The sequence below is a fragment of the Hyla sarda genome, chromosome 2, assembly GCF_029499605.1.
Source record: "Hyla sarda isolate aHylSar1 chromosome 2, aHylSar1.hap1, whole genome shotgun sequence".
NCBI lineage: Eukaryota > Metazoa > Chordata > Amphibia > Anura > Hylidae > Hyla > Hyla sarda.
In genome coordinates, this window is record NC_079190.1 from 232,673,867 (window position 1) to 232,698,130 (window position 24,264).

Here is a 24,264-nt window from a genome sequence, read left to right on the forward strand (position 1 = left end):
AAATCAAAGTGCAAAACCACACTACAGGCTGATCCAACTTTGATGTAATGTCCTTAAAACAAGTCAAAATGAGGCTCATTAGTGTGTGTGGCCTCCAAGTATCTCTATGATCTCCCTACAACGTCTGGGCATGCTCCGGATGAGGTCTCTTGAGGGATGTCCTCCCAGACCTAGACTAAAGCATCCGCCAACTCCTGGACAGTCTGTGGTGCAACGTGGCATTGGTGGATGGAGCGAGACATGATGTCCCAGTTGTGCTCAATCGCAATCAGGTCATGGGAACGGGCGGGCCAGTCCACAGCATCAATGCCTTCCTCTTGCAGGAACTGTTGACGCACTCCAGCCACATGAGGTCTAGCAGTGTCTTGCATTAGGAGGAACTCAGGGCCAACCGCACCAGCATATGGTCTCACAAGGGGTCTGAGGATCTCATCTTGGTACCTAATGGCAGTCAAGCTACCTCTGGCAAGCACATGAAGGGCTGTGTGGCCCCCAAAGAAATGCTACCCCAAACCATTAGTGACCCACCGCCAAACATGTGCTCAGTGTGAACCTTCTTTCATCTGTGAAGAGCACAGGGTGCCAGTGGCAAATTTGGCAATCTTGGTGTTCTCTGGCAAATGCCAAACGTCCTGCATGGTGTTGGGCTGTAAGCCTCATGGAGTCTGTTTCTGACCGTTTGAGTGGACACATGCACATTTGTGGCCTACTAGAGTGCAGTGCTCCTCCTGCTCCTTCTTGCACAAAGGTGGAGGTAGAGGTCCTGCTGCTGGGTTGTTGCCCTCCTACGGCCTCCTCCATGTCTCCTGATGTACTGGCCTGTCTCCTGGTAGTGCCTCCATGCTCTGGACACTACACTGACACACTCAGCAAGCCTTCTTGCCACAGCTCGAATTGATGTGTCATCCTGGATGAGCTGCACTACCTGAGCCACTTGTGTGGGTTGTAGACTCAGTCTCATATTACAACTAGAGTGAAAGCACCGCCAGCAGTCAAAAGTGACCAAAACATCAGCCAGGAAGCATAGGAACTGAGAAGTGGTCTGTGGTCACCACCTGCATAACTTTAACAAAAAAGCCCAGAGTGGGGAAGGGGTAAATCAATAATAAATAACCAAACCCCAATCACCCAAGGGTGATGGGGTAAAAAAAAACCCTAAACCAAAAGATCCCCCTCTTATGTTCACCTATAGGTGTAATAAAACTTCACTTTTATTTGTATTGTATTAAAAGGCCAGAAGATGTTACCAATGCGCATGTCAGGGCACTTAGAAAATATACCTGGGTTTTTCTTTTCCCCAGTTAGTCTTGTTAATCAGTTAAGAATCCAAGCATTATAAAGATGTTATAATTATGCTTGTAGATGGAAGTTATACTTATTGCCTTCCTTTTCTTTCAGCCAAGGGTAAGTATTTGTTTATTGCATGATGCTATTGTGATCAATCCATGTCATTACATGATTTTAACAGATAAGGATCCATGGAGGTAGAAGAGTTATTATTTTTGTCATATATTTTGGGGACAAATTGTCACCCCAATCTTAGATGACAATATTGATATTAGGTAGAAGATATTCTGTATTTACTAGTATCCTCCAGTAAACACATAGTCATTCGTATGTATTCACTCTCATCCAGGATGACGACATTGCCTCCTTTTGTCTGAGCTTTTTATTACAATGTCGTCACGGCATTTCAGTTCCTCCAAGGCCTTGCGTTCCCCTGGGGTAATATTAGCATGTACTAACTTGGATTCCGGTCTTATTTTCTCTATTTCCCTGGTAACTAGATTAACAAAAGTATCAATATTCCCATACTGGGAGAGAGATGGTATAGTTCTCGATTTAGGTCTCAAACTTGTTAAAGGACCTACACATCCTCTTTGACCTTCTTTATTCTCCAAAAGGTGATCTTCTAGGGCCTCCATTGCCAGCATCTAATTATTGTTGCTTATTGCATTTGCATCAGTATGTTGTTGATGCCTCTTGTGCAAACAGAGCTTCCGGGCAAAAAGATTTATGTCCTTGACCCATGTGAACATATCAAACTTTGGTACAGGTGTAAAGAACAGGCCCTTCTTTAGTAAATTCATTTCGTCATAAGACAAATTACAGGAAGATAGATTTATAATTTGTAACTCTGTAGTTGGCAGAGAGTTAACCTCCAGGGATTGCCTACATCTCCCAATTTCGCTTTCGAAGGAAGGGTCTATTTCTAACTCAGGGGTTGCGTGGTCGATGGTAGATTCGGTAATTGATGGCCTGCAGGGAAACCCCCTCCCATTGCGCTTGGAGAGGGGTAGGAGGGCCTAAAAAACGTGTCATCGTGGTTGGTGATAGGGGTTGTGAACCTGGATTTGGACCTGAATGTCTCACAGGAGGGTAGGTCATATTGCCCTGTATTGCACCTGGAACCATCGGGTTTATGTTCTGCGTATTCATCATAACATTGTTGGGTTGAGAGGGTTGTAAACCAGACAAGGCTGAGGAGGAGTTGGGGCCAAAGGCTCCTGTTCTCATTGATGATTCTGACTGTTTGACCGGTCCTGGGGTTAGTGTTATGTGGACCCCTCTTATATTGTGGAGTATATTGTCTCCTATTGCCCCCTTTAAATTTCCTTTTCGTATTCCCGTATTGAGCTACTACTATCAGAGTAGGATTCCTCAGTCCCTGATGTATCTGTATCCTGACGTTGTCTAGGTTGTTGAGAATTATATTGGGTAAAGTTGCCTTTCTTCTCCCCTCTATAGGTATATGCTTTACCGTGCGCAAAATCAGTATAATCCTGAATGTACTTGTTGTGTTTTTTTCTTTCAGTTCTTTTTTAAATGTCTCCAAATTTCGCTGGAGTTTTGTCTCCAGAGAAATAAATTCTGAATTATTAATAAAAGTCTGGATTTCTTTTTTCTTGTTCTCCACTTGAGTATTGATTGTTTTCAAGTGTTTTTTCTCGTATTCGCACAAATAACTGATCATTCGTAAGGAATTTTCTGATAATAGCTGTTCCCAGCCTTGAATAAAAGTAATATCATCTCTGTGCGAATTCGGGGTTATTGGAATCCTCAGATCTCTATAAACAATTTTTTGTTGCAAGTAGGTTTCAAAGCTGGTGACTTCCCACCAGGACCTCACACAGTTTTTATACGTTTTAGTCAAATTCCGGAATGCCTGTTGTATATCAATTTGATTAAATGGAAGATTTTGAGTAGAAAAAACATTACTCGCTGCAGTATTAAAGTGATCCAAACTGAATTTTTGAGATAGAAAACCCGCCATACTGTGGTGTTGGAAATGAATATAAGGGCAAAAAAAGGGGCATAACCCCTATCAATTACTTAACAAAAAAAGACCAGAGTGGGGAAGGGGTAAATCAATAATAAATAACCAAACCCCAATCACCCACTTGGGGTGTTCTGGGCAGTATGCCAAAAGAATCTGGGTCAACGCAGAGGTAATCTGGATAAACTCCTACTACAAGAGGAGTCCAAATGGATATATAGACTCTGCACTAGAAGTCCCTATGGTCTCAATGAGGGTTTCTCTTTTGGAGCCTTCATTTAATGTTTGCTGTACTTGCCCTTTTATGCTTTGACTCTCTTCTATATTATATTGGTCCAATAATGTCCTATGGATATGAATCTGTCTATTGTTTATTTTTTATAGCATATATTACACAAGGTTCATGGCAGATACGTGCTATCCTAGCTTCTACCTAATATCAATATTGTCATCTAAGATTGGGGTGACAATTAATTTGTCCCCAAAATATATGACAAAAATAACTCTTCTACCTCCATGGATCCTTATCTGTTAAAATCATGTGATGACGTGGATTGATCACAATAGCATCATGCAATAAACAAATACTTACCCTTGGCTGAAAGAAAAGGAAGGCAAGAAGTATAACTTCCATCTACAAGCATAATTATAACATATTTATTTATAATGCTTGGATTCTTAACTGATTAACAAGACTAACTGGAAAAAAAAAAAACAGGTATATTTTCTAAGTGCCGTGACATGCGCATTGGTAACATCTTCTGGTTAAAGTTCTCACGCGAGAAGTCCTATACTTCCCCCGATTCACGTACAGAAGAACACTTTACAATGTTCAAGTATAATCGAGAATGGGATCCACGTGTCTTGACACTTAAGGTAAACGGGAAAAGGATCTATTGGATGCGACGGAACTGGTACATATTCCGGCACCGGAACCTTCATGCTGACTCAGTGACCCCTGTATAAGGTAAGTCTCCATTAGCTTATAATGGAGACACATAAGCTAGTGAGAACCAGATTGGTTAATGACTTAGGGGTGGTTCCCTGATATGTTATAAAAGGAGCATCTGGTGGCTGCACGTGTCAGTATGTCTCTAAACCCCTGAGGACGTGGTGGACACCATGGAACATGTAGTGGAGACATAGTTTTATATTTTAAATCGCAGCAATTAGTCCCTATATAGACGCTCTGCAGACTTCTAGACTTTTCTACTATTTCCAAAAGGAATCATACCTTATCATAATAGGGACTGTGCTAGTGTTTTTAAGTAATACATTTCTGAACCTTTTAATACAATACAAATAAGTGAAGTTTTATTACACCTATAGGTGAACATAAGAGGGGGATCTTTTGGTTTAGGTTTTTTTTTTACCCCATCACCCTTGGGTGATTGGGGTTTGTTTATTTATTACCACCTGCATAACCACTCCTTTATTTGGGATGTCTTGCTCATTACCTATAATTTCCACCTGTTGTCTGTTCCATTTGCACAACTGCATGTGAAATTGATTATCAGTGTTGCTTCCTGAGTGGACAGTGTGATTTCACAGAAGTGTGATTGACTTGGAGTTACATTGTGGTGTTTAAGTGTTCCCTTTAATTTTCAATTTTTTTTTTTAGCAATATATATGTATAATATATAAATGTGTGTGTGTGTGTGTGTGTGTGTGTGTGTGTGTGTATATATATATATATATATATATATATATATATATATATATATATATATATATATAAAAATAAATATGTACAGTGGTCCCTCAACATACGATGGTAATTCGTTCCAAACGACCCATCGTTTGTCGAATCCATCGTATGTTGAGGGATCCGTGCAATGTAAAGTATAGGAAGCTGTACTTACCTGTCCCCGCCGCTCCGCACCAGGTCCTCACCGCTCCCGCTGCTGTTCCAGGGGCTCCCGATGCTGTCCCGCTGCTCCGGTGTCTTCTTCACGATCCTCCGGCTTCTTCCGCATCTTCTGCAGGGTCCGGGCCTCACTTTCTGGTGACGTTATTACGCTGCTGCGCCGGTGCGGCGTGCGTAGTGATGTAATAACGATGCCGGAAAGCAAGGCCCGGACCCTGGAGAAGATGCGCAAGACACCAGAGGATCTCGAAGTGGACCCGGAGCATCGGGAATAGGTAAGTGCACCTGCTGGGGCACATTACGCTGCTATCAGACAGCAGCTTAAGCATTATGCACTGTCGGATAGCAGTTAATGCGATGGCCCCGACATATAAAAGCATCGTATGTCTATGCTGACATCGACATGCGATGGCCTCTGAGAGGCCATCGTATGTCGATTTTATCATATGTCGGGGCCATCGTAGGTCGGGGGTTACTGTATATCTATATCTAATATGAATTTTGGTTTTCTGTGCTGACTTGTTCGATGACTGTAGTTCCCAGCTCTCTCTTTTACAGTGCAAACTGGAGAGCTATTAGTGCATATGATTATGCACTTTACCTTTATTTAGTGTAAGTAATAGTGACACATTTCCCATATGGGTTTTAGGAAAAACATTATTTTTGCCTAAATAAAAAAATACTTTAATTCTAAAATAAAAATTGTAACCCCCCCCCCCCCCATTTAACTATATATTTTCTGGAATAAACTCTTTATATTCAAGCATACTAAGCTATATTATAGTAGAGAGATGAGAAATATTACAAAGCATACAAGAAATTCTATTTGGAAGCATGACTACTGTAATTCATTTTATTAAAAGAGCACCACCTTCTAAATAGTGAGTGAACTTACAGTGATTCGATTCGTCACAAACTTCTCGGCTCTGCAGTTGCTGACTTTAGCCTGCATACATTAGTTCAGCTTTCAGGTGCTCCGGTGGCTGGAGAGAGTCTCCTAGGACTGTATCCACCTTTTCCAGCCCACCGGAGCACCTGAAAGCTGAACTCATTTATGCAGGCTAAAGTCAGCAACTGCAGAGCCGAGAAGTTTTGTGACAAATCGAATCACTGTAAGTTCAATCATCTCTATTCATTACAGTTCCTATTGGCACCTCAGATTGCTTTGTTCACATAGTATACATTTTTTGTATCTCAGCCACCACATTCAGAGGTTCTTAGCAGCATCATTGTCTCCAATTGCAGTCTTGTAGTTACTATGCCTATGCATTTAATCCTGTAATCCTGTAAATAATTTTTTATTTTTTTTTTAAAACATGGAAGCCACGTTAAAGTAATGTCTGCCACTGAATGCAACTTATGCGTCATTACCTTTTTGTGACTTTCACACAGCTGTTAAGACACGGCAATGTGACGGCCGTCAGGGAGCCTGGGGGAACAGCGGTAGAAAATTAGTGCATATGCCATCTTTTTCTTCCGCTACTCCCACTACAAAATAACAGCGCCTTAAGGATCCCATTATAGTAAATGGGATCTATAGAAACATAGAAACATAGAATGCAGATAAGAACCATTTGGCCCATCTAGTCTGCCCAATAATCTGAATACTATGAATAGTCCCGGGCCCTATCTTATATGAAGGATAGCCTTATGCATATCTCTATCTTATATGAAGGATAGCCCTATGCCTATCCCATGAATGTTTAAACTCCTTCACTGTATTTGTAGCGACCGCTTCTGCAGGAAGGCTATTCCATGCATCCACTACTCTCTCAGTAAAGTAATACTTCCTGATATTACTGCATAAACCTTTGCCCCTCTAATTTAAAACTATGTCCTCTTGTGGTAGTTTTTATTCTTTTAAATATGCTCTCCTCCTTTACCGTGTTGATACCCTTTATGTATTTAAAAGTCTCTATCATATCCCCTCTGTCTCTTCTTTCTTCCAAGCTATACATGTTAAGGTCCTTTAACCTTTCCTGGTAAGTTTTATCCTGCAATCCATGTACTAGTTTAGTAGCTCTTCTTTGAACTCTCTCTAGAGTATCTATATCCTTCTGGAGATACGGCCTCCAGTACTGCGCACAATACTCCAATTGAGGTCTCACCAGTGTTCTGTACAGCGGCACGAGCACTTCTCTCTTTCTACTGCTTATACCTCTCCTTGTACATCCAAGCATTCTGCTAGCGTTTCCTGCTGCTCTATTACATTGTCTTCCTACCTTTAAGTCTTCTGAAATAATTACTCCTAAATCCCTCTCCTCAGATACTGAGGTCAGGGCTGTGTCAAATAATCTATATTCTGCCTGAGGGTTTTATAGGGACCCGTTATTGCCTATTATGCCCCTTCCTGATAATGGGCCGATAAAGGCTGAAAAAAATAAAATAAAAAAAGAGCCTAATGGCCGTTTAAAGGAAAACTGTCAGATATTTTCTCCTGCACTATCCACAGGTACTGGCCTTTCTCCCGCAATTGTAGTTTTATCTGTTAAAATCTTCCTGTAACTGGCACGAGTGGGGCTTCTGTGCTTAGCTGGCACTGACGTCAGCGACGCTTATGAATATTCATCCCCCTCCCCCCAGTTAGGAGTGGCGAAGAGAGGGAGAACTGGAGGGATGGGGGATGAATATTCATAAGCCGCGCTGACGTCAGTGCCAGTTAAGCGCAGAAGCCCTGCCCGTGCCAGTTAGACTAAGATTTCAACATATAATAAGACTACAATTGAGGGAGAACGGCCGGGCGGATCCGACCAAGGTAGAGCTCATTGGAATCAGAGTCTCCCGCACTATCCACCAGTACCAGTGTGGATAGTGCGGGAGAAAATATCTGACAGTTTTCCTTTAAGGACTTGGCGCAACGGCAGTGTTAAAGTAGCCTTAAACAGATGCCATAATAGCCTATGGAGTCTGATAAACATGTACGTTGAGAGCTTTTCCCAGCATATATGTTAAACGGAACCTAAGTCTGTCATGTGCAACATTGTGCTACTAACCCAGTGCACTTAATTCCTTAATATCTGATACAGTTTTGCTTAGCTAATGTGCACAGAAGTCAATCATGTATGATGTTGTGTTGCTGATCCAGGGTACCTAGGTCTCTATTGTATATCTAACCCTATCAGCATTTATTCTGTAACCTGTGATTCTTCACCCTTCTGTAAAACTACAACCATTGCAGCATATGTGATGCAGTTTTTTTTTAAATAAATCTGCTGTTTTAATAATCCTTGATAACCTATTTAAATGGATTGTCCAGCAAAAAACTTTTTTTCCAATAAATGTGTCCATGCTGTCTGTTGTAAAAAAAAATTTATAAAAAAAAATCCCAACAACCTGTACTTGCAGTATTCCTAATAATGAGAGGTCTTCTGGACACCTTCATACAATTCTGTCAAAATGTAATGCACAATCTTATCCCTCTTTTCTTTGTGTTCTAGTATTTTTGGCTCGTGGTGATAAGTCACCTTCGGGTTATGACTGCTGACACTAAACACACCTAGCAGCCATGTACATCTTATGCAGGGACTGAGCTAAACTAGTTTGAGCGAAGTGTCTATATGAAGCAGACATTACCGTACCGCAGACAACACCATGTCCCTTTTATCCTCTCTCCATGCAAGGTGAACAGTGTCACTGTGCTGTTTAGACCCTTTTCAGGCACATAGCAGACCTCTCTCTTCCCCTTAGCTCATGTCTGTTCAGAGCTCTTTCTTTGTCTTCTTTTCCATTCCCCTGCATTTTTTTTCTTTCTCCTTTAGAGAGCCACCATGACCTATTGCTGCTTATAGACTTGCCCCTGCCTTACTCTCCTTGGGTGTTTCTATATAGCCTTACTCCAATTTCTGGGAATACTACTCCTCCCCTGAGCTGATCCTCTGTTTATCTGATACTTTTAGCTATTGGATGTCCAATGTGCTCTTTGGGTATATCTATCCCTTGGTGGTCCTGTGTTATACTTATACTTAGAGAATTGCCAAACCATGTCGACCGTCTTCAGTTTTATGATTGGATCCTCTGTGCCCTGCTTGCTAGGGATCCAGACAGGACCGAGACAACCTTCTCAGCCAGCCTTTTACAGATTGTGCCAACCTTGAATGGGCTTCTTCCCTCACTTGGCTATTATTGACCTCTCCAAGGTTATCAAATTAGACCGCTCCACCATTATAAGGCAGGGCTCATAAAAGTATAAAAGTACCTGATTTATTCACTTCCTACATCCACAGTCTACCTTTATCTTTAGTGGTCCAGTTCAAGTACTCCATTCCATCAAAAGTGAAATCTTAGGTTTAATTTGGACATGGATGCCAATGACACCTCCCAATGGCCTTCTATGGTGGACAGCCTTATGGGTGTAATAAGGAATGCTCTACATACAAAGAAAACTGAGCATTTCTCCGGGCAAGAGACATTTGTGGGGATTAATCAAAACCTGTGCAGACAAAAGTGGGACAGTGGCACATAAGCAACCAATCAGATACCCTCTTTTATTTTTCAGAAGCCTTTGGACAACTGCTCCACTTTTCATCTGCACAGGTTTTGATATATCTTCCCAATTGTTAATTTTGATACTGTAAATATTTACCTAGGATTTTTCATTACCACACTGAATGGAAGGACCCAGACAAGAAGTTCTGAAGCTCTTTCATATTAAACAAGTGGATATAGACCATGCATAAGTTTGAACTTATCTGGGGACCCTGGATTGACACTCCAGGTCTGCCGTCAATCTGTTTGCGGAGGACTCCTATGTAGGTGTTGTTAGGGGGATCGAGAGAGTACGCCTGTCTGTTTTCCTCCTCTACTATTTTTCCTGTGCTGCCCCTGCCTTGCATATCCTGTAATCCTGTGTTTGTTTCATCCTATTGTGTGCTTTTTTTATGGAGGTGGCGTTCTTTTCAACCTTCTAAATGTGGCCCTACTTCTGTTTCTTATGCCATCCCTTGTGGTAGTCGTCCCTCACATCCCTCGTTAATGTTGTCTTTGTTTCGTGTGTCATGGTTGTACTATATCCATGCTATATTTGAACAGATATTGTATTTTATATTATTGCATTTCTCCTTGTTATATTGTGTGGTCTTTCTTTTCAATTTTCATGGAGGGCAAGACATGGGGGGATGGGGGAGGGGGGGTTTATGTGTGGGGGGCGTGGTTTTGTTTTGTTTTGCTGTTTGTTTGTAAACTACAAAATGTTCAATAAAACCTTTCTGATTAAAAAAAAAAAAAAAAAAAGTAATGTATGTCTTCCCAGAGGAAATTATGGTCTGAATCTCCATCAGTAGATCTTGAATATTCTTATCTAGCCAAGGAAAGGCTATTTTTTACCTTCCCTAATGAAGCTATGATGTCATGGCTGGTGAGACCAGCTTCTGGATGATTAACCCTTTAAATTCTGTCATTCATATCCCTGCTGATGGCTTATTAAAAACCTTAAATCATATTTTTGCTCATATAATTATGATATAACCCTTTCTTTCTCCAGATGCTTGACCAAGAACTGAAGAGTTTGGAGTCTCCTGTTGTCAAGGAGCTTGACTTTGTGAAGCTGATAGTTTCTGAACAGCCGTCTCATGTGCCAGCTCAACTTCTGCGGGCTTTAGAGAAAGATGCTAAGAACTTAGAGAAGTCACTAAATTCCATCAGAGAGATTTCTGAGTCACGTGTTAAACAGCTCAACTCTGTATTTGAGCTTGAAAAGGTCAGCAATACTACAACAGGAACCCTGTGTTAACACTGCATGGTTTATGGTTTATAAAAATATATCTAGAATATATTGTACACATAGATACCATTAAAGGGGTTGTCTTGGGACTTAATTCCTATTACACATGGCTGGGGTGGGAGGGGGGGGGCTAGTGGTGGAGTATGTTACAAAAAATGAAGTCCTATTCCCCTACCTTGAACTTCCACAACTGCTTTTCTGGCTTCTCCTGGGTCCCAGACAAGTAATCCCAGCATGAACTTTTCGCTGAGCCAATCACTGACACTGCTGCCACCAGTAATTGGCTACCAGTAATTGGCTAAGTGGGCAGTTCCTGCTGGGACAACTCTAAACCAGGAAGAAACAGTGGTGAGTGGGGACCTAGAGACCTTTTTGCTTAGTATTATATGTAATAATGTAATGTTCTTATTTCAAAGGAAAAAGTGTGTTCTGAGCATCAGGAGCTGGAAAGCAAACTGCAGACTCTTTTGCAGAGGGTAAAGAAGATCTCTCTCTCTTTTGACTGCCAGAAGACAAGTGATTCTGGATCAGCATCTACAGTAGTCAAAGAGTTGAATGTTGTAGAGGTAATTCCTCAGATTTTCATTGTTTTCCCAAACAAAATTCAAGTATCAATTCTACAACGGTTTCCCCATTAAAAATAGTATGCGATTGTGCTCAAAAGTTTGCATTCCTTGAAAAATTGGTAATATATGTAGGTTTTTTGGAGGTAACATGAGTCAGCAGGCAAAACACATTTCTTGTATTTATTATGGGATTCATATTTGTTCGCATGTTTGATCTCCCTAGAGTGACTTAATGATAATCAGAAGACTCTGATAGCCATTCCAGAACCTGCTGGCCTTTGTGCTTAGGATTGTTGTGCTTGAAAGTTTTCTGATAACATGCTGCATTCATTTTCTGCATCATCACTGTGGGATGGTATTTTTTTTTCCTATGGTCACTAATTGTGACAAGATTGTGACAAGCTCTATTATTGTGTCAGCACTCCATATGATCAACGAAAGTTTTATTTAATTTTTTTGTCACAAACTCTACCTTATACCAGCCCAGACAACACTTAGAAACATGTTTACACCTAAGCTATTTTGCTATTTATGAAGAACTTGATTTACACAGGTAGGGGGAATTTATTATCTATATTCTACTCTCTTTTCAGGTTTAGAAAACAAATATTGTAGTGATTTTGATGTGCGTGGGACAAATTTATCAAATGTCGCACAGCACTTGATAAATTTGCCACACTGTGAAATCACGCTGCCAGTTTAGATGCTTTTGTAGGGCTGATGGGAGTTGGTCGGAGTTTGTGTGGAAAAGAGGCCATGTGGGGGCGTGGCTTAGCGCAGCATCTGAGCAGACGCTTGGTCCGGAGCTCTGCTGAGCATCCTTCATTTATCCTGAACATCTGGCCAGAATTCAGCTTTTTCTTATCGCTTACCTGTGGGGGAAGGTGCCTGGAGCATTTTGATGCCGGGCGGAGACGTAATAGGAAGACACAGGGAGCGCCAGAAAATAGTAAGGCCGAGATGCAGGGGGAGCCGGCGCCATCTTGCGCAGAGGTGTCTGGAGTTGCGGAGTGGCTGCAGCGCTTCGCACATGTCACAGAGCCTCTGGTGCGGGCTCCGTTGGATGAATGGAGCGAGGAGGAGCAGGATGGGGCTGGTTGGATGGCATGGGCCCTCTGTCTCTTCTGCGGCCGCAGACCCTTCCACTGGCCTAAACGTCATGCCACCGCAGGTCAGTCTGAACTTAACTCTTTCTTCTGGAGTGCCATCTGCCTGCCAAGAGGAATCATCTTACGTTGCTGCTCTACCCCCTCATGACCCTGCTGAGCCTCTGTGTTATCTCCTCCGCCGGGACTCTCCCTGCTGTAGCTGATGAGCAATATTACAGTGATTCGATTTGTCACGAACTTCTTGGCTCGGCGGTTGCTGACTTTAGCATGCATAAATTAGTTCAGCTTTCAGGTGCTCAGGTGGGCTGGAAATGGTTGATACAGTCCTAGGAGAGAAAAAAAAAGATGCTTCGAATTCTGTCCATTTTTCCCAAGAATATACAGACTAGTTGCTTAAGGCTATTATAAAGGACTATGTATTCTCATACAGGACTATGTATTCTGCAGAATTAATGACAAAGCTCTGAGCGAAATTCCGCTCAGAAATTCTTTAGTGTGAACCCTTAGAGCTATGATGAACATTAAAGGGGTACTCCGCCCCTGGCATCTTATCCCCTATCCAAAGGATAAGGGATAAGATGTTAGATCGCCGTGGTCCCGCTGCTGGGGACCCCAGGGATCGCCGCTGTGGCACCCCGCCATCATGACTGCACAGAGCGGGTTCGCTCTGTGCGTAATGACGGGCGATACAGGGGCCGGAGCAGCGTGACGTCATGGCTCCACCCCTCATGACATCACGGCCCGTCCCCTTAATGCAAGTCTATGGCAGGGGGCGTGACGACCGCCACGCCCCCTCCCATAGACTTGTATTGATGGGGCGGGCCGTGATGTCACGAGGGGCGGGGCCATGATGTCACGCTGCTCCTGCCCCTGTATCGCCCGTCATTACGTGCAGAGCGATCTCTCTCTGCGCAGTAATGATAGCGGGGTGTTGCAGCAGCGATCCCCGGGGTCCCCAGCAGCGAGACCCCGGCGATCTGACATCTTATCCCCTATCCTTTGGATAGGGGATAAGATGTCTAGGGGCGGAGTACCCCTTTAAGGATTCTAAACCTTACTTTTTCTTACTCTTTAAACTGAAGTGACCGGCATGAGTTTGCAGCCATACTGATTGTAATTCCATCACTGAAATGATAAAAAAAAAAAAAAGCAACCTGAAGTGCGTCTTGAATAAAGAGTGGTAGAAATACGATAAGGAAGTTTTATTGCCAAGTGTTAAGGAGGACCTGTGGGCCACCCCAAAAAAAATGTACATTTTGTCCTTAAATAGCTTAAGGTGCCATTTATCCAAAACTTTGTACAGATTGTTGATCTCTGCGATATGAGGGTTTGTAGTTTGTCTGACAATTTAAATGGGCACTGTCAGATACAAAAATAGATATGTTGTACATCTTCACCAAACAAAAAGACCAGGGTATATAATGGCAAAAAAAAACTATCAATCAATATTAGTTCACATAATAAAAAATACATAAAAACTTTTTATGAGAGGTAGATGGGTTGTACAGGTAGAAGAATGGAGGATGAGAGGATAAAGGAAGAAGTATAGCAGCATACAACAACAAATCATCTGGTACTATAATGAAAAATAAGTGCAAACAAAAGCATACATCGCATAAACCCAATGGGGTATGAGGGCACAGAATGAAAGGAGCCAACAAATGACCTACCTAAGCAAAAGATTACATAAGTCAAGAATAGTGTAATAACAACAGATGAATGGTCATGCACCCTGTATGAACTCCTCTCACCTCCTCCCCGAACGTGCATTTTCGCACCACTGCTTCGTCATCTTGGCAAAACATTAACCTTTCCAATGTACTTCATAAGAACATTTTATTTCCTTCATTTTAGAAATCATGGCTTTAAAAATTATGCCTTTGTCCAAGCTTAAGCACAGGCAAGTGAGGGTGGGCTAGCACTCCTCTGTGCTCTCTCCAGTCAAATAGCACTCCTCTGTGCTCTCTCCAGTCTGATAGCACTCCTCTGTGCTCTCTCCTGTCTGATAGCACTCCTCTGTGCTCTCTCCTGTCTGATAGCAATCCTCTGGGCTCTCTCCTGTCTGATAGCAATCCTCTGGGCTCTCTCCTGTCTGGTAGCACTCCTCTCTGCCCTCTCCTGTCTGATAGCACTCCCCTGTGCTCTCTCCGGTCTGATAGCACTCCCCTGTGCTCTCTCCAGTCTGATAGCACTCCTCTGTGCTCTCTCCAGTCTGATAGCACTCCTCTGTGCTCTCTCCTGTCTGATAGCACTCCTCTGTGCTCTCTCCTGTCTGATAGCACTCCTCTGTGCCCTCTCCTGTCTGATAGCACTCCTCTGTGCCCTCTCCTGTCTGATAGCACTCCTCTGTGCTCTCTCCTGTCTGATAGCACTCCTCTGTGCCCTCTCCTGTCTGATAGCACTCCTCTGTGCCCTCTCCTGTCTGGTAGCACTCCTCTGTGCCCTCTCCTGTCTGGTAGCACTCCTCTGTGCCCTCTCCTGTCTGGTAGCACTCCCCTGTGCCCTCTCCTGTCTGGTAGCACTCCCCTGTGCTCTCTCCGGTTTGATAGCACTCCCCTGTGCTCTCTCCAGTCTGATAGCACTCCTCTGTGCTCTCTCCAGTCTGATAGCACTCCTCTGTGCTCTCTCCAGTCTGATAGCACTCCTCTGTGCTCTCTCCTGTCTGATAGCACTCCTCTGTGCTCTCTCCTGTCTGATAGCACTCCTCTGTGCTCTCTCCTGTCTGATAGCACTCCTCTGTGCTCTCTCCTGTCTGATAGCACTCCTCTGTGCTCTCTCCTGTCTGATAGTACTCCTCTGTGCTCTCTCATGTCTGATAGCACTCCTCTGTGCTCTCTCCTGTCTGATAGCACTCCTCTGTGCTCTCTCCTGTCTGATAGCACTCCTCTGTGCTCTCTCCTGTCTGATAGCACTCCTCTGTGCTCTCTCCTGTCTGATAGCACTCCTCTGTGCTCTCTCCTGTCTGATAGCACTCCTCTGTGCTCTCTCCTGTCTGATAGCACTCCTCTGTGCTCTCTCCAGTCTGATAGCACTCCTCTGTGCTCTCTCCAGTCTGATAGCACTCCTCTGTGCTCTCTCCAGTCTGATAGCACTCCTCTGTGCTCTCTCCAGTCTGATAGCACTCCTCTGTGCTCTCTCCTGTCTGATAGCACTCCTCTGTGCTCTCTCCTGTCTGATAGCACTCCTCTGTGCTCTCTCCTGTCTGATAGCACTCCTCTGTGCTCTCTCCTGTCTGATAGCACTCCTCTGTGCTCTCTCCTGTCTGATAGTACTCCTCTGTGCTCTCTCATGTCTGATAGCACTCCTCTGTGCTCTCTCCTGTCTGATAGCACTCCTCTGTGCTCTCTCCTGTCTGATAGCACTCCTCTGTGCTCTCTCCTGTCTGATAGCACTCCTCTGGTGCCAGAAAGTTAAAAAGATTTGTAAATGACTTCTATTAAAAAATCTTAATCATTTTAGTACTTTTTTAGCAGCTATTAGCTACAGAGGAAAATTTAATGTTTTGCCAAGATGTGCAACTTAAAGTTTTTGTATCTGACAATGCCCATTTAAGGAATCAGGCAAATAGGCATGAACTTAATTTTGATAATGGGAGTGACTATGAGGTGATGAGGGGGAAGATTATACAGTCAGGGAGTGTGAAAGTTGTAAAAAAAAAAAAAAAAAAAAAAAAAAAAAGCCTTTATTGATTGGTATAAATGTTGTATGTACGTATGTATGCATGTATGCCTAATTTACCCTCCAAACTGTCTAATCCCACCCATCCCCTAACTTTTTAGTTTTGCCCATGTCCTCACTCAGAGTAAATACCCCTCTGGAGTCTAAGGCTGGGTTTCATATATCTTGCTTAGTAAAACCAATCGAAAACTCCTCAACTGATGTCACAAATAATGACAAAAATGCATCAGTTGGCATTCATTTTGCAGGCCAGACAGGGGAATTCAGCAAGATTCTTTCCCCGGCGTGGCGTGTTCGACCACTTAAAGGGGTACTCTGGTGGAAAACTTTTTTTTTGTTTAAATGAACTGGTGCCAGAAAGTTAAACAGATTTGTAAATGACTTCTGTTAAAAAATCTTAAAGGGGTTATCCAGGAAAAAAACTTTTTTTATATATCAACTTGCTCCAGAAAGTTAAACAGATTTGTAAATTACTTCTATTTAAAAATCTTCATCCTTTCAGTACTTATGAGCTTCGGAAGTTGAGTTGTTCTTTTCTGTCTAAGTGCTCTCTGGTCACACCTGTCTCGGGAACCAGCCCAGTTTAGAAGCAAATCCCCATAGCAAACCTATTCTACTCTGTGCAGTTCCTGAGACAGACAAAGATGTCAGCAGAGAGCATTGTTGCCCGACAGAAAACAATAACTCAACTTCAGCAGCTGATAATTATTGAAAGGATTAAGATGTTTTACTAGAAGTAATTTACAAATCTGTTTAACTTTCTGGAGCCAGTTGATATAAAAATAAAAGTTTTTTCCTGGAATACCCCTTAAATCATTTTAGTACTTTTTTAGCAGATGTTTGCTACAGAGGAAAATCGTTATTTTTTTAATTTCTTTGTTGTGTTGTCCACAGTGCTCTCTGCTGACACCTCTGTCTGTGTCAGGAACTGTCCAGAGTAGCATAGGTTTGCTATGGGGATTTTCTCCTGCTCTGGACAGTTCCTGATACGGGCATCAGGTGTCAGTAGAGAGCACTGTGGACAACACAAAAAAGAAATTCTAAAAGTAAAGATTTTCCTCTGTAGTAAACAGCTGCTAAAAAGTACTGAAAGGATTAATATTTTTAATAGAAGTAATATACAAATCGGTTTAACTTTCTGGCACCAGTTCATTTAAAAAAAAAAAAAAAAAAAAAATTCCTCCAGAGTACCCCTTTAACGTCTAAATTCAGATGCATATTGAATGTGATTTGTCTTACTTAAAGGGGTATTCCAGGAAAAAACTTTTTATTTATTTTTTTGTTTTTTTTCTGTCTGGCAATAGTGCTCTCTGCTGACATCCCTGCTTGTCTCGGGAACTGCACAGAGTAGAAGAGATTTGCTATGGGGATTTGCTTCTAAACTTTGCGGTTCCCGATTCACGTGTCATCAGAGAGCACTTAGACAGAAAAGAACAACTTAACTTCAGCAGGTCATAAGTACTGAAAGGATTAAGATTTTTTTATAGAAATAATTTACAAATCTGTTTAACTTTCTGGAGCCAGTTGATATATAAAAATGTTTTTCCTGGATAACCCCTTTAAATGAATAGAATCAGTTCTATTATCCATTTCCCCAGTGTTTTTTCTACAGCGCCAGAAGGAAAGGCTGCCAGATATATATGAAGCAGGATTTAGTCTTGTAGGTATTTGGGCACTGTTCAAAAACCTACAATAACGCACCTATTTACCAAGGCTTCTGAAATCTTTTTAAGATTGATGGTGTTTCTTCTAGTTTGCATATGTCATTTTAATTTCAGACTCTCACCCCATTGGGTCTCTCTCTTGCTCCTCTGGTTTTAATTACAAAAATTGTGGGAGACGGTGTCAGGGAATGGGACTTTTTAAGTTAAGTTGATAGTCTGGATTGTTATTTCTGTCTTAGCCAATACATTAAAGAAAGCTGTGTTGATTCTGGTCATCCGTTTCAGTGGCTTCAGGTTTACTGAAGTCCTCTGGAGAAGGAGATACTTCAAGTATGGAAAAAGGTCTATGGTCCTCTGGACCCTTTGTTAAAGTGCAGAGATTTGGAGGTTGCAGAATGCAGATCTATGCCAGAGAAGTTGCCTGGAGCACTGTGTCCCATCTGGTTACCACAGAGGCCAGTCCTTCTGGTTGAAGGGCTCATGTACCAGAACAATCTCTTACATCTCAACATGTGAAGCTACTGTCTGATAATGTGACAGCAACGGTTTACTTAAATTATTGGGGGGTACCAAGTCTGTTGTTCTGATAAGTTACTTAGCAGATTTCAACCTATTACAGAAGGTTTTTTTTTCAACCAGTGTGCCTCCAGCTACTGCAGAAGTACTACTCTTGGCATGTCCCGACAGCCTTTTCTAGGTGGGTCAGACAGCTTATTGGTCTAACCTATTTATATCTAGACATAGACTGATCCCCATTGGCTTTAAGTTGTCCTGCGCAGTGGCTGCATCTGGGGCAGAAAAATCTGATACCTTCAAACTATTTTATAAGCAGCTACTTGGTCTTCTCCTTCTACTGTTTCAGAAATTATGGTGAATTTTTCAGGCCCTTAGCCCTGCTTCGAACAAGCAGGGCCGGACACGAAAGCCCCCGACAAGCATGGCAGCGCTCAGGGGTGTATGGAGCGGGCTCCTGACTCGTGCCCGCTCCATACTCTGCAGCCCCCAGCTGTTTTCAGTAGCCGGGGGCTGCCGCTAATAGCCAGCATGCCATGATCCCGATCGCCGCGGCTGGCTATTAACCCTTTAGATCGCTGCTGTCAAAGCTGACAGCTGTGTCTAAAGGGACATGTGAATGCTCCCTGGTGGGCTAGTGGGGTTGATCGCTATCACTATAGAGGTAGTCGGATGGCTTACCTCTGATTCCCTGGTGTCCGTGTATCTGTCATTGATAGAGCCTGGCTGGACTATGTTCTATCAATGGATTGCAGAGCACACAGATCAATGGAGCTCTATGGACCTCCATAGATCTCTATGAGGAATCTAATGATTCCTCCTAAAAGTCCCCTAAGGGACTAATAAAGTGTAAAAAAAGAGAACAAAAAGTTTTTTAATAAAAGTTTAAAAGATACACCTTAACCCCTTCCATATTAATAGTTCAAACCACCCCCTTTTCCTATATAAAAACATATAAACATTATAAAAATAAACATATTTGGTATCGCTGCGTGCCTAATTGTACAAACTATTAAAATATAACATTATGTATCTTGTACGGTAAATGACAAATGTAAAAAATACATATATACACCAAACCTCAGAATTGCAATTTTTATAATATCCCAGAAAAAATGTTAAAAGCGATTTAAAAAGTCAGATCAATGCCAAAATGGTACCGATACAAAAAACAGATTATGGCACAAAAAATGGCCCTCATACAGCCCCGTATGCGAAAAACAAAAAAGGAAAAAAACAGGGGTCAGAAAATGGCAATTAAAAAATTTCAAAAAAGTCCAGAAATGTTTTTAAATTAGTATAACATGACGGAAACTATACAAATTTGGTATTACTGTAATCAGGCTGGTCTAAAGTATCAAAATAACAACATGTTAGCTCAACCACAAGGTAAATGGCGTAGAAAAGAAAACCACTTAATTTGCTAAATTATCTTTTAATATTTCAATTTCACTTCACATATATATATATATATATATATATATATATATATATATATATATAATATATATATATTTTTTTGGGGGGTTCGGAGAATATGTTATGGAAAAATGAAAAGGTATCATTATAGTAGTTAGTTATGACTATTATAGGGTGAGAAGGAAAAAACGAGAGTGTAAAAGCGAAAATTGGCCCGGAAAAGTGGATAGTCATGAGGGACAAGTAGATTTTGCTCTGTTTTAGTCCCTTGGACAAGAAGTTTTTTTATAAAATTTCCACACCCCTGTCAGATATTTATGCAATCTCTTCCTTTGCTTTTGTAAGGTTATCACCCTAGGGATTTAATTCACTGTTATATATATTGGTGCCGTGATGGGGAAAAATGACAATTAAAGCTCGCCCGTATTTAGATTTTTCCGAACCTATGACAGCTGCCCTCCTATTCCTACCCTATATTCTTGATGCTCTTCGGTTGTGGGGTGTGCATCAAAAATAGATGAAAGTGTGTATTTGTGCAGTTTACTTATATTAAGGCAACCTCTCTTCTCTGTAAACATAAAGGAATGGTGGGATGCTTAGTCTTTTTACCTCTTCAGTTTCCTGTTCTTGTGGGTGGACTCTCTCTCCTAGTGTTTTCATGGGTTCCAGAAAGTCAAATTTCAATTGTATTTATAATTTTTCTCCTCTATAACCTCCTTTCTTTTGCCATAGAATTTGAAGCAACCTGTGGCTGACATCAGAGCTGACCTGGAGAACATTGCCTATGATGTTCAGTTCTTTATTTCTGAGCAAGCTCAAAATTTGTCACCACAACAAAGCCGCACATTGCTTCGTCTACTGAATGAGCTGCAAAAATCTTTTCGGGAGACTTCTGAAAGGTTGTCGGCTCAGACTGAAGTTCTGCAGTTCCGTGAACAACAGGTGAAATACAGATAATAGCTTTGACAGGATGCTTGCTTGCTTGTTATCTGCTGCTTACTGGCTAAACAGGCAGAATGGCCCTAAAGTGGAAACAAGTGCTTTAGCTTGTAACACTGTGGTGTCAGGTCTCTCGAAGTACTTTAAGAGTGCCTTCACACTGGACAATTGAAGCTGAATTCTGCGAGTGGAGTGTCAGTCTGGCAGCCGCCACCGAAATTCTTCGGCGGTAGTACTGTGCCGTCATGGCGTTGGCTATGCAGAGCTTGCGGACTTCCACACAAAGAATGAAAATGTTCCTTCTTTGCGCGGAACAATTTCAGCGGTGGCATTGTCCACTGCTGAAATTGCTCAGTGCGAACGGGTCTCATGGAAGAACCATTCACACTGATGTTAAAGTTCACCGGAGGAATTCCGCTCGCAAAATTACGTATTGTGAACGTTCCCTAATAAAACTGTGTCCAAAGTGCATTATGTAATTTATTAACACCTGATTATCTTTTTATGTAAGAAAGTACAAAATAATTATCTGATGTAAACTTGCCCAAAGCCGTTTTCTTGCATAGTCCCTATAACTCTTATCCAACACTGCATACCAGAATATAATCCATTAGTTTGTCTCCAATATAGATTGCAGGAATAGATTGTATACATTATAATTTTATTTATGATTTTACATTTTCTTAGTACACCCTCATTGTCATAGCAGTTAACAAGTGTCCCTTTCACTGTGCAATGGGAAAGTTGGAGTAGTCATCGGTTACTAGCTGTTCTCAGTGTTGATGTGTCAGTATTATTGTCCACAAGCTGCTTTATTTGTGTTTGTATTTAACCTCTTGTTTGCTTTGCTTTTCTAGGTTTCTCACTAACCGTGAAGGATTTCTTCCTCCGTTTGGTATTTGTGCTAACACTGATCCGATATATGATTACTTCAAAAGTATTTGGCTAGGGAAATTGGGACTGTTATAAAATGGACACATCGTGCTCACCTTATAGGCAGAGATAGGTAGAACAGACAAAAATGGGCTCTGGACCATACAGATTCTGAGTCAGCTTAAGCCTAACATTATGTGAAATGCTGCAATCTGTATGTTTTGTGCCTCTGTCTCTGTATTAGGTTATTGAGGGTACATTCAAGATCTGTATTTCCTTTCAGACACTTCAGGAGCAGCAGGTGGTTTGTGCCCAAGAACTAGAAGAGTTGTGCTCTTGGGCTGAACAAATAGATAAAGCTGTGAATGATCACCAGACCAGTGCCAGCACACAGGACCTCTCAAGGCTTCAGGATCAGTACCAGAGCATGCAGGTAATAAATTACTCTTTTTTTGTTTTAAAGCTTTGTTTCCTTTTGTTGAGCATGTAAAATATTGTTTTTTTGTATGACTTAGGATTTAAAATGATTAATTTTTTTTGTCTAAAAAGAAACTCCACAAGGATGTTCAAGCTCGAGCTAACCAATTTTCAAGTGCCATCAAAGCAGCAGAAAACTTCCTTGAACGGAACAGAAACAGAATGAATCCTGATGAACTGGAGGCCTTTCAAAGAAAGTTACAGAAGGCTAAGGAACAGTATAAGTCTGTGCTTGAAAAAACAGGGGAGACCGAAAAACATCTAGAGTCTGCAGTGAGCACTGCTGTTTTAGAGGAAACCAAAAAGGTAATATATTGAGCCTTTCATGTAAGATAAGTAAAATCTGTTTCTAGCTTTCAAGACAAAGGCTGTGATCAAAAACAATCATTTTGACTCTAGTGAGGCATACCAGTATTCCACTATTGACGGCTGTCAGGAAAATAAATGGTATGGTGGCTACAACCTAAAGGGCTCTTACAAATCCTTATCCTGCCTTTATATGTTTAGTCTTTTTACGTAAAAGTAGCATTTAGCTAAGTTGTCCGTTTTCTATTTTGCTAAATGTATCATTTATCTGAATAAACACAAATTAAACAATCCACAATAGAAATAAGTTATGTATTAAAAAATGATTAGTTTTGCACCCTTTTATTGGTGCTCAATTGCAGAGCCTTTACAGCCCTCGATTAGTCGTGCAGCTCTTCCTCTAATAATTTTCGATCACACTTTTTATTGGCTGCATGTTCCTTTTTGGCTCTTCCACACAAGCTGATTATTGAGACTGAGCGATCATATCAGTGCTCATTCACTGAGAATCTGCCTGTTTAAAAAAGCCTTTACAGTATGTGCTTCTGGACCAAACATGTTCAGTGATTTTTATTAGAGTTGATCTTTGGTTCTGTTCACTCTGCCCTTTGCATTGTTTTCTTCCCATCAAAATGACAGACACCGGACAAACCCCTATTATAAGTCTTAAAGGGGATCAATATTCTGTGCGTGTTCAACTTGCGACACATTCAGCCCAGTGTTGAAGCCTAAAATTGTTTCTCTCTGTGTGGGTAAATTGCTTTCTATCTGCTAGAATTGAAATAAAATCAAATATGTATTGGAACAATATAAAAAATCATCTCTATCCTGCTTTTACTCACACTTTTTAAGGACTGGTATTTTACCTCTTTATGGTAATGTATAGTGTTATGTTTTTTCCCCTAAGTTTATATCTGTGATATTTATACATCTCAATGTTTGCTTTTTGTTATCTTTAGTCTAAAACTGCTGAAGAGCTAAAGGAAAATCTGGGAAAGATAGAGTCTCTTCTGTGTCAGGTGCTTCCTTCTATTTCAAATAAAAGCAACCAGCAGAAAGCAAGTGTTACTGATGGAAAAGACCCTGGGAGGAAAGAATCAGCTGTATGTCATCCTCCAGAAGATGCTGCAAACATTATTAATAACTTGTATGAAAGGAAGAAGGTAAACATACCTCTTTTTTATCAACCATACAGTTAATCATGTTGTGTCTTTTTAAAATTACTTTATAGGCTTAGCAGTGGAAGCAGTCTTATTGACTGAGTCCTTTTCTAAGCTGGGGCTTAGCATTAGCCCCAAAAACAGCTAGCGCTAACCCCCATTTATTACCCTGGTACCCACTGCCACAGGGGGTACCGAAAAGAGCTGGTATCAAGAGGACATGAGCGTCAAAAATTGCTCTCCTGATCCTTCTGCTTGGTTGGTATCTGACTGCTTAGTTTCACCTATTGATTTAATTGGGAGGTGTAGAAAAAAAGAGGCATTTTTTTATGTGGTGTCTCTTTGAGAAATCATTTAAATCACTACAAGCTGTAATAAAAGCTGTGGTGAAAAACTACATCAATATCTGCCCAGCAGATCCTGCTCTATTTTTGATGTGAAATTTTCAGAGCATTTTTAGGTTGTGTCAATATGCTGCTTGTTGTTATTCAATTGATGATGATGATTATAATATTTTATGGCATGCAAGTAGATTCACTAGTGTTATCAGGGATGTGGAATTCCTATCGCCCGACGCCCGGGACATGCAGTTCCAGGCCCCATGCAGGTGAATTTTGCTGACATTTAGCCCTGCCTCACGCTAGTAGAGCTAGCTAGACAAACCGGCGGTGCTTAGGGTGTATGTGGAATTTAATGA

At 41.5% G+C, this 24,264-nt stretch overlaps 1 protein-coding gene across 21 annotated transcripts in view; it reads left to right on the forward strand.

Annotated features, from left to right (window-relative positions):
- Positions 1-24,264, forward strand: part of MACF1 (microtubule actin crosslinking factor 1) — a 303,966-nt gene that overhangs the window by 159,410 nt on the left and 120,292 nt on the right. For 16 of the 21 annotated variants that reach the window (XM_056556581.1, XM_056556595.1, XM_056556594.1 and 13 more), the window contains 6 exons: positions 10,624-10,839; positions 11,280-11,429; positions 20,545-20,754; positions 21,908-22,057; positions 22,174-22,407; positions 23,367-23,570. In XM_056556581.1, coding sequence (XP_056412556.1) covers positions 10,624-10,839; positions 11,280-11,429; positions 20,545-20,754; positions 21,908-22,057; positions 22,174-22,407; positions 23,367-23,570 — 1,164 coding nt within the window. The remainder of the gene's footprint in view (positions 1-10,623; positions 10,840-11,279; positions 11,430-20,544; positions 20,755-21,907; positions 22,058-22,173; positions 22,408-23,366; positions 23,571-24,264) is intronic. The other 5 variants (XM_056556588.1, XM_056556591.1, XM_056556593.1 and 2 more) reach the window with 1 other exon arrangement.